General features: G+C 39.6%; 1 protein-coding gene across 1 annotated transcript; it reads left to right on the forward strand.

The window, feature by feature from the left end:
* Nucleotides 1-630: 630 nt before the first annotated feature.
* LOC139657995 (small ribosomal subunit protein mS23-like) lies at nucleotides 631-5855 on the forward strand. The gene is made up of 5 exons (XM_071535994.1): nucleotides 631-749; nucleotides 1484-1663; nucleotides 2318-2395; nucleotides 2578-2701; nucleotides 5580-5855. The coding sequence occupies exons 1-5, from the start codon at nucleotides 706-708 to the stop codon at nucleotides 5700-5702; spliced, it is 549 nt and encodes a 182-aa protein (XP_071392095.1). The 5' UTR covers nucleotides 631-705; the 3' UTR covers nucleotides 5703-5855.
* The last annotated feature ends 5207 nt before the right edge of the window (nucleotides 5856-11062 follow it).

The raw sequence follows: 11062 nt of genomic DNA on the forward strand, positions 1-11062 counted from the left end.
TAGAATAGGATTGTTTAAATGTATCATGAATTTCCTTTGGATTACAAGTGATTGAGCCAGTTTTGGTTTAAATAGAATTGATAGTTTTTTTTTCATTGCCAGGCCAAAACGTTATGTGCCCTCTCTCCCAGCTCTTAGTATATCTGATTAGTTCTAAGAATAGCATTTACAATTTTGTAAGAACACAGTCTGTTGTATTTAATTTTTAGTAATATATTTCTCTGGAGCCAGGCTGTTGAAACTTCTTCTCTAAATGTAAAATTTCCTTGTCAATGTCTGTTTCAGCAGTGTATTTCTTCGTAACACTTTTGGTGAAGCAGATTATTCGTCCCCTTTTAGCTATTTGGTGTGTCCCAGAGTATAAAACTATTGAGAGAGGAGGCACAATTTGTCTCACAAGAAATTAGACAAAATGGCTTTGGAATTAAAGGATCATGTAAATACCCTTCCCAAAAGTGATGAACAGAGCTACCGACGATCCATAGAATATTGGACGTATTGTGTAGTTGTTTTTAATTAACTATTTCTCTGTCTGTGCAAAATGATTTTTTAGTGCGGTGGATTTGTATAAATTACTTTTATTTTGAAAAACCGGAACCGGAAGTAACATTATTGTCCTGGCTGGCCAGCCAACAAGCAAGCCCACGTGAAATTGTAGTGGCTTGCTTATTACAGTTAGTGCGGCTGTCGGTAAGAAAAACTACAATGGCTGGCAGCAGACTGGAGAAGTTTGGAACGGTATTCACACGGTAGGACACCACCATACCGTTTTAACATGCATGTTCTTCTGTCTGAGTTAGCTAAGTTAGCTAGCTAACATCAACAAGCTAAAGTTGATACTAGCCTAGATTCACGAGTCATTCATCTAATAGCCGCACTGTGACAATGTCGGTACCCGCTTAGCTAGCTTGTAATGCTAAAAAGACGCATTTTAGTATTTTAACTTCTAGCGCTCGGCGTTGTGAAGTCGTTAAACTCTAGTGAGAACCGAACTTTCCATCAGAATGCGGTGAAAATAAAGCCAGACAGGCTCCTACCGGACACATTTACGGTTAGCGTCCCTGCCTGTCAAGGTCAACAACGTAAGACGCATTGCAGTTGCGTCACGAATCTCCTAGCAACCACGTCTGGCTCCATCATGGAGGTCCATATGAGAATTGGCGGTGCACTAATAGCATGGATGTATTAAACTAGACTAATAGTGTGTAAATATATGAAAACCAGGCTAGACAAAGAGAGATACTTGGTAAATTCAGTTACCTTACAAGTAAAAGTGAACAGTCGGATGAGGTATTTTGAAAAAAAGGGAAGAAGGGCAGGACACAAAATTTCTGCCAATCTATTGAAAACCTTTTCAAACTGGCCTTCCTTTATTTTCCCCTGCCATGAGATGCTTACTTACAGTAGCCTAATAGTATGCTAACTCATAGTGTAGTATGTTTTGGTATGTTGTATTCCTCACTGTGTAATGGCTGATTCACAGGGTTCGAGATCTGATACGCTCTGGAGTCATCAAAGAATCAAACAAGCCCATTTGGTATGAGGTATACAAGGCCTTTCCACCCAAGAAGGACCCACTGTATGTAAAGCCACAGTCAATGACATTTACAAAGAAACAAGAGCCTGTGCCTGATATATTTTACAAAGAGGATGACATTAGAGCGTAAGTAAGATGATTACATTGCTGAAAATTATTATTGAATTATCAGTAGCTGTGCTTCCATCCAACTGTCAAGTTTTTATTGATCTTTGGTGTCAGCTCATGTTGGTCATATTTAAACTTTCATCCCAGGACAAAAACAAATACTTGGCAATATTCTACACTACCAACTAATAATGGAGATGTCTACCCATTAGAAACAACACCTGTGACAGTTCTGGAGGTTGTGGTGGACAGATATTTTACATGTCGTGACATTTTTCAAACATTTCAGAAAGTCTTTCAATTGTTGTGTAATGAAACTGAACCATATGTCAGACAGACTGTGCCAAGCCTACGTCATTATTTATTAAGCAGATGCTTTTCCATCAGTGTTTATTGCATCATTTATCGACAAAAAGCAAGTGTAATAACTTTTTTTTTTTTGTGCAATTAATGAAGAGATTAACTGGAATTTTGCCTTTTTTTTTTTTCCAGATTTTTTTCATTTGATACATTCACAAGAAAAATATTTGTATGGAAACCCAGCCATTGCTTAGGGCAAACGTACCTATTAAGTAATGTCATAAGCTATGTCAATATTTAAGTTAGTTGTGGTGATATATGTTTTATGCTATACGTATTGACTAATAATTAAGATCAATGTCTGCCTTTTAGGAAATTCTATGACATGTATGGGACAGGGCCTAGGGCATTTGATCTCTCCAAATCAAACTTTGTTTCCACGTGTCAAAGGTAGGTCTGTATTTTATTTGTATTTGTTTCTTAAGATTTGTATTTGTGGTGGTTCCTGAATATACAAGCATGAAAGCAATTGTCTCTGACAGCAAATAGGGATTCAAATCTGAAGTCTTTTTTTTTGTAGTTCTATACTAATTTGACTAAATGTTTTGTTTGTCTACGTTTTCATCCCAAAGGTTTGTGGAGAAGTATACCGAGTTGGAGAGCCAGGGAGAGCTGGATGAGTCGCTTTTATTTGAGGAGACTGGGAAGGCCCTGCTCGCAGAAGGCGTTATGCTGAGACGGAGAGGAGGCCCTATGGTGAGACGCATGCTAAAATTACGGCAAAGATACCCAGGGATTTAAGTTTCCTGTCACTTCCATGATTAACATTGTTTGGATTCCAGACTGGCGAGAATGAGAGAGAGAGAGAGAGAATGCAACAAAACAAAAGTAGAGGTAGTGTGAATGCAATGCAAAGTCAATATAAGGAAGCGAATGGAGCGAGATGGATGCAATTTCGCTGTAGGTGACGTAAATTGAGGCAAAAGGGCAGTTTTTCAACTATGGCAAGAAATTGAAACACACAGTAAAGCTAAAGCCAGTCATTTTCAAGCAGGACTTTACGCCTGTAAAAAAAAATGTCCATCAGGTGTTAATGAACAATAACGCTGACCAATGACATCTGAGCAAAAAAGATTATAAAAGCTTGACTCCCCAAAAAATACATTGGTGGTGCTGCTGACAAGCCTGGTGCAGAAGGATTAAAATTGTGGCATGATGGAAGTAAAAAATATAACACTGAAGCATAGTTCTAAATAATCAACATTGTCTCCTTCCTCGCCTGTAAGGAAAGAAATTACCTTGCTTCCTGTCAGCGTATGGTCAAAAACATGGTAATGCAGTGTTTTCCACCAGTAGCTGCGAGCCAGTTAGCTGATACTGACTCCCCTCCAACCAACTACTTTTTAATGGTAATTTTTGTTTTGAAGGCAGGATAGTCTCCTGAATCAGATTGTCATATTGATGTTTGGAGCCTTGTAGTCGTACATCAGACAGACCTGTCTATCTCCAAATTTCATTTTGCTTCTGTGCCAGTGCAGGAGAAAGCAGCTTTGCTCCAGTTGCATCTCAGATAATCCAACAGAGCCTCCTGTTATAAAAACAGTGAAACTAAAAGTTCCATATTATTCACTTTTCAGGAATTTGTTTTCAAATATACTATGGCTCAGGATAACAATAATGGTCTTCATGATGTTTTGCAAATAAATGTAGTTTAGTTAAAAGTTTAATTTAATTAGTCTTCAAAATGATTCAGTTTAAGTTCGAGTTAAGTGGTCACAGGCAGAACAGTCATAATACTGGACCCTGATTGGCCGACAGCAGCAGCCCCTCTAATTCAAATGAGGTAAACCTGCTGAGTGGAGGCTTTCCAGTTCAAAAGCTGCAAACTGGCCAGACTGGAAGGATTTCAGTAATTCTTTAGTGAGGGGAGCCAATCAGGACCAAGTCCAGTTGTGATGTGTTTACTGGAGTCTGAAACTGCCTGTACAAAAAGTGTGGATTTTTGAAAATGCAGTAACTTTAAATTGAACCACTCAAACAAAACCAAATTTTAACATCTGTGATCATTTATGTATATGAATAGAGGAAAATATGAATTCCTACAGGAGGGGACCTTTTAAAATTTTCCGGCATGCTCCACACTGTTCAGACAGTAACTTGAGTTTTTAGAACCCACATGGTTAATTATGGTTTATAATTACACTGTTTCCCACAGAATGACAGTGTAACTGTGGCAAATATAAGAATTGGTTAAGTGGTCGACCTATAGTTGTTGTTTTTTTTATAACCTAAACAAATCCATATAAACCCCTCGCATGCGACTGGCAGGAGTCACTACAAAGAGAATTTGGGCAAGGGAAGAGGTGTCACTCCAGTCAATAGAATATGTGAGACAAAAAAATACAAATTCACTTTAGGTGCCTATGTCTCCTTATCTATTGATTTATTTTATCCAGAGATTATGGCGGAAGTCGCTAGTGAGTGAATTGTCTCAGTTCCTTCCCATTTCTGTGCACTAAATCGGGAGTGAGACATCTCAATTCCTGTCTCCTATCTTTGCAGCATTACGTCGATACTGAAAAGATAGCTATCTTCTCAACTAGTGACTGTAGCCTACGATTTTCCGCTAGTTTTCCTTAAGTTTTTGTCAGGTTAGTTAACTTCGGATGCGAGGAGTGGTCAGCAGTCAGAGCAGGAAAGATGACGTTGCGCAGGCATGCGAGCACTTTGTACGGATTGCATTTACACCTGATAGTTCCAAACACAAGAGAGAGACCGAAAGAGAGTGTGTGTCTTTGGCGACAGTTTCCTCAGTCTCTCGCAGTCGGTTTCGCTCCCGCAGTAGCTCACTTTCTCCTGAGTAACATGCTGCTCCACACCGGTGCTCATTCTGAGTTGCTGTGAGTGGGAGGAGGAGCCGGTGCGAGGAGTGGTGCGTCAACCACAGTTTGATCTCTGCTGGCTCAGCGCGTAGTGTTTTTGTAGGTAGAGGAAAACGGACTCTAAAATAACTATATCGAAAATAGATCTCATAAATTTATCATCGTTATCGTGGAAGATTTTTTCGTGATAATAATCAATAGCGTTTTATCGCCCAGCCCTACCTCAAAGTTCCATAATCGCCATTTTACGTTGTACTAGCCAAATTACCATGGCAAACAGTGGAAGGACCGTTTTTATCCATTCCAATTCTGTGGTTTCTTGTAAGTCTGAGTTTATTTAAAAAGAGAGCACTCTCCATTAGAACAGTCTTTTGCAGCAAGGGGCCTGTCCACATAATGTCAAGCCAGGGAAAGGCAACCATGTGCCATGGAGGGCCAAGAGTTTGCAGATTTTCATTCTAGCCAAACGCTGCATCAGGTGATTTCACTGATTAGTTCCTCCTCTCTGGTTGAAGGTGAGCTAATCTAGTTCCTCCTCTCTGATTGAAGGTGAGCTAATCAGTGAAATCATCTGCTGTAGTGTTTGGCTGGAATGAAAACCTGCATGCTCTCAGCCCTCCACGGTGCCACGGTTACCTATCCCTGTGTTAAGCCATCCAACCGGAAAGCTGTAATCTACATGCACATGATCCAACAGGTGCCCCCACACAGCAGCTTTTAAATGACAGCTAATTCCTGCTTTTATCCTGCAGGTGTCACCAGAGTCCAGGGATCCAGTGCTGGGGCTGAAGTTGACAGACATGCTGGCAGAGCAGCAGACAGTCAGTTCTGTTGAGAACCAGGAGACGACTGAACACACACCACAGACACAATAAGCCTCAGCAACACAAGGATCAAATGATGACAGCCATCCTCTCCACGCTGCCAGATGTGCTGTTTTACTGGTTTGAGAAGTTGGAACCCATTGCTCCTAATGTGGAAATGATGGAAGAACTGTATGATTTTTACAGTCGTTTGTGTTGTCATAACCACCAAGTAACAATATGTCAATCTGTAAGGGATCAAGACGGACCTCGGTATTTGTCCTATGGACTGTTTGCATGCCAGCCTTCTAAACTGATGTCAGTCAGACCTCCTTTACATCCAACACTGCCCACCCAGCACATGGGGATCAGATCAGCACAGCTGAGCTAGAAACCCTGGGTCTGCGTCACACTGGGGAATGGGCCCAGAAACCTGACTAATGGAAGTCCAGAAGGTTGACGGAGTCTATGTACATGTTCCATATATGTAGCTGTTAACGTGAGAAATTCCAGGTTTGAAATGTAAAGTTACTCTTGTAGCCTCCTTACAGGTCACCAGGGTTTATCAAGTGTTTCACATTTTCCAGCTCCAATATTCTTAGCAGCCATTTTGTTTCACAGTTTGCAAGTATGACACATGAGCAGTGTGAACACTTGAGAACTTCAATCTAACTCCTTGGCTAAGGCATATTTGGTCTTTATTTGGCAGTGCCTGTTGAAAGAGCATGTGGTGGTTCATCTGTTGTCTAATTTTTTTTCTCCATTTGTTTCTGAGCACTGAAAAAAATTAGGAATTGCTGTTTTAGAAGCATGTCTGCTTTTAAAATCGTGCTCATCAAAATTGGCATTGTAACTTGACTTTTTGTTCATTAAGAGAATTTATTGCTGTATATTACTGCAACCATCACTAAGAAAAATTCTAAAATATTTCTGTTGAATGAAATCCAAATCAGCATATATTTTATATTACCAAGCCAGCTTGGTAATATAAGAAGGGAAATTAGGTAAATAAAAGATTATGAATAAAGTATTACTGTATGTTAACTATGCTGTTGTACCACCACCATCTGTTTTGTGCACATCTTTTTCCAAACCATAAAGACATTTTCCATGTGCCCTTCTCCATTCCCATTTTTAGATTTAAAATGAGTGGGTACATCTGGATTGCCTGACCTAACCAGAATCTTGCTATTAAAATGCAAGTTAGATTTCACAACGTGGACTTGAAAATGAGGAGGTAGAATCTCTTATGATTGGAGCATTCCCTTTTTGAATTAAGCAAATTTGCTCGTCCGTGTCAATCTTGATGAGCAGACTTGACACCCGCTGCCACTATTTGAATTCACATCATTTGAATTTCGATGTCTTATTTCGTTGAGTGACAAAATGAAATATCAAAATCCTCTTTGCCAGAAGTGTTAGGTTTTAGGCTAATATGTAGGATATGTGTAGATTGATCCTTCTCACACCCTGCACATTCATGCATGCAAGTGAACAACCTCATGGAAAGGAATAAAGGAAAAAACTGTCGATGTGGCTTTAATATTTAGCATTACAGTGAACAAGGCCCTATAGCCCACTCCTTATCAAATGACTGGAGAAGAGAAAAGCAAATGAAAGAACGTGTTCTGCATAAAACATGCTTTATTTGATGGACATTATTACACCACGTGTTCAGTTTGATAGAATAAACCCAATATATTTGGTAGCCTTTGGTAACCAAAATGAATTTGGAAAGAGCCTGGTGGCATAGCAATATGTATGTACACCGATACTCTTTGTTCACTTTCTATTTCCTTGCACCCTATTAAATCACAGCTTAGATTTTCTGGTATCTGAGCAATAAAAGACTACAAAATGTTCCCCAGCACCTTTTAACCAATCACAAAAGCAACACTTCACATGAAGTGTTGCCATTCAGTTTTGTTCCCTCCTGACGAAATGACCTTGGCATTGACATCTCTCCATTCACAAAGAAAACTGTCCATCTCCTGGCCTATTCTGCACCTGCACAAGGTGGAGAAATGATATCGCCGGCTTAATGGAATGGGTGATTGTCTGTGCACAGTCAAAGAGAAAGCAATCCTGCAGCTGATAGCTAGGCTGGGCCGCTGCCCCTGGCCTAATGAACACACAGAGAGGGAGAGAATGAGCAAAGCAATGAGAAGAGCTCACTGTTGTCTGCTGCCGCAAGCCCTGCATGCTGCACCGGGAAAGGTGGGAAAAGCACAAACGGTATAACGTTTTCTTTTTTTTATTTATTTTCTTTCCTTAGCTTTCCTTTGGAATGGGTGTTTTTGTTCACAGATATTGTCGTTTTCGCTGAAGGAGGTCATTCATTTTCTCTACCTGCTTAGTCTTTTTCAGTTTGGGGGATTGGGTGGAGGGGGGGGGGGGGGGGGGGCAGGAGCCTATCCCAGCATGCACTGGATAGACGGCAGGTACACACCCTGGACAAGCCACAGGTTCATCACAGAGCTCAAGTATTTCAGTGTTTGGTGTAAATCTTTATAATGATAACTGCTGCATTTATGTAGTTTATGAACTCATGCTGTCGGTTCTGTACTTTGTACAGTGTATCAGCCAATATCAGCTGCGTATGAGTGGAAACCCACATGAATTTTTTGGACACATGTTGGGGGTGATAAATCAGTTTCATATATGAACATTGTTTGTATTCTGTCATCACGTGACAGTGTTTACTTCAGATGTGAACATTTCAATTCATAGGGACGTGATTTTTTTTTCATTCACTTAATTTCACATGTAAAGGCAGAATTCACAGGTGAAAATGGCATTTTCACATGGGATTGGAAAATCTAGTGTTCATATATGAAAGCCAACATGTGTCCAAAACGCCCATGTGGGTTTTGTAGACTAAGATGATGGAGGGGAAATATTCCAACGGTGCTATATTTTGCAGTTAAATGATTTTCATTTTTGTGTCAGACTCCTGGCAAGGGTCTTTGGATACAAATGACTCAATTGTGTGTAATAGTTTTGTTTGTCAGCCGTGAGATGGCATTCAGCTGATCTAAATTGCATCGGTGGACCTGAGTAAAAGTGTGACAAAACGCTACTTCTCATGATGTATCATTTCATGGCAGGAGTAAATAAAAAAGGTCGTTTTAAAGCTGTGCTCCGTTTTTTATCGCGTCATCTGTTTTTATGTAGCTTCACATTGTAAGATCATCTTAAGAGTGTCTTCAATAACATTACATTTTCGTTCAAAAAACGTACTCACAACGCAATAACGGTGCACATATATATTTTTTCTACACGTTTGAATTGGAGTTAATTTTAGTTTGTCCCAGAACAACAGAATGCCTTTCCTAAACGACAAAATACTTATCAAATGAAATTGCCGCCTTTGTCTTCATTCACACAGTTAACAATTTGAAAAAAAAATAAAAATAAAACTCCTATAATTTCCATATTCATGCATGAGGGAAAAGATGAAATAAAAATGGAATTTGATTCTTTTCAGTTCGTCTTCAGTGTCTTTGTCCTCTGGCACAAAGGCAGCGCTGTCACAAAGATATCTCATCTCATCATTATGTAGGCAGTGCCTGAAAGCAGCATAATTGTTTTTCTTTTCCATTACTTATGATAAGGCACAGCTTGCCACTCACTTTGATGGACAGCTGTACCATTATTTGCGAGGCAGGGGGTAGAGAGTGTGAATGATCATGTGTCTTTTTCCACATTTGATATGCCAATATGCAGTGTGTCATATCATGTAATCGCACCTCCGATGAATGGTTTAATTCACTGCAAGATGTTTCAATCCCAAAAAGGAATGCTCAGAGCTTCTATTCAGCAAAAAATTGACCAAAGAAAAAGGTTTGATTTATTTAGGGTTTCAATGTAAACACAGCCAGTTAGTCAAAACTTAGAATATGTAGCAAAGTTGCTTTTTTTTTTAGATTTCATTCTGGTGTGTTCACCATTAACTTTAACTAAGTGAAGGTTTAGCCCTTGAGTAACTTGAATTTTAGTAAGAATTCAATAAAAAATTATTTTTAATGGCATTGCTGTGTGCATAGCTTAGTCCTTGCATGCATGCTGAATGTTGCTTAAATTCACTAGTAAGTAGTTAAGTATTTACATGAAGTCCTACATTTTGTAACGATTTGAATCTTTCTATGAATTACAAATTTGTATAGTTTTGAATTCAAATGTTTGTATTAATTGCAATCAAGTTTAACACTAGTTTTACAATTTGCAAGGATTTTACAGTTTTTGTGTGAATTCGCTCAGTAGCTTAGTGTCCTAGCTGAGCTGAGGAATAACTTTCCCTGCCATATTAAATATTGTATGCAACAAATAAATAAATAAATAAATAAATGTAAACACAGCCCAACACATCACACACGCATACAGTATTACCTCGCATTGGTGTTCAGTCACTATCTTAAAGTATAAATCTGTGACATCTTCAACCTATATCCAGCTCATGAAAGCTTTTCCACTTGCTGTTCTAAACACCTGGTGTCTGGTAGCTCTTTCCTGGGAAAAATCCTTGTTTGTTTGGAATAAAAAGAAGGAATATAGTAGCGCAGAAACTCAAATTTCAAGAGAAATTCCAAGGAAAAAAGCATGTCAACAAAACATCTACTGGCCACACTGTCTGATTGACAGGTGATCTCTGGGAAGAGCAGTGCGGAAACACCATGGCGGTGAGCGCTGAGCACCAGAGATGGAGACTAAATTTAAAAGAAAGCACCACAGTATTGACAGCTCAGCGGCAAGATGGAGGCAAAAGATGGAGCAAAATATGACACCAAAACACAAACAGGATCTGGTGGATTACCACTTGAACAACATCACATTCAGTCCACAGCATGGCACACAGCGGAGGAAGAGATTCACAGATGTATGGATAGGAGGACAAGCTTGCATATTGGAGCGTCTCGAGGCTCACACACCATTTTTCTAGGCCCCAAAGTCACCCTGTGTCGACTACCAATGATGAGATATTGATTGGCTGGGAAATGTCATTGTTGAATGATAGCTGCAGGGTGATGAGAATGTCAGTCACTACAAAAAGAGCTTTGGCAAAGCCACTAGGGGGCAGCACAGCCATACCCAGGGCATTACTGCTGTAAGGAGCTCTACATCTGGATATGCACACACACACACACACACACACACACACTTCTGACACAGCTAAGTGAGTAACTAATTTGTTGTAAAATGACAGGTAGATGCGTGTTGCGGTGCGCTTTCTATCAAAATAATCAATTGCTGACAGCAGTACAGGGTTTGTGTTTCCCAAATCCTTTTGATTTAGTTCATTCATAGTTTGAAAAAAAAAAAAACGTTTGCTGAGAGTTAAGCAAAGCCTTTGCTGCATCAACCCCTTTGCTTAAGTCCGTGAATATTGCTGTAATTCAGGACCAGTGTGTGTCTGTAAGCCTGGGCTGGAGTTT

This window comes from Centroberyx affinis, unplaced genomic scaffold, assembly GCF_046629955.1.
Source record: "Centroberyx affinis isolate AG114_WGS23_722 - 3 ecotype Tasmania unplaced genomic scaffold, CSIRO-AGI_Caff_v1 ptg002808l_1, whole genome shotgun sequence".
Taxonomy (NCBI): Eukaryota; Metazoa; Chordata; class Actinopteri; order Beryciformes; family Berycidae; genus Centroberyx; species Centroberyx affinis.

Excerpts from the sequence above, each read along its gene's own strand:
- LOC139657995 (XM_071535994.1), top strand. The coding sequence starts at position 706 with ATGGCTGGCAGCAGACTGGAGAAGTTTGGAACGGTATTCACACG. Across the intron at positions 750-1,483 it reads TTTGGAACGGTATTCACACG|GGTTCGAGATCTGATACGCT; the intron begins GTAGGACACCAC and ends GCTGATTCACAG. Across the intron at positions 2,396-2,577 it reads TTTGTTTCCACGTGTCAAAG|GTTTGTGGAGAAGTATACCG; the intron begins GTAGGTCTGTAT and ends TTCATCCCAAAG.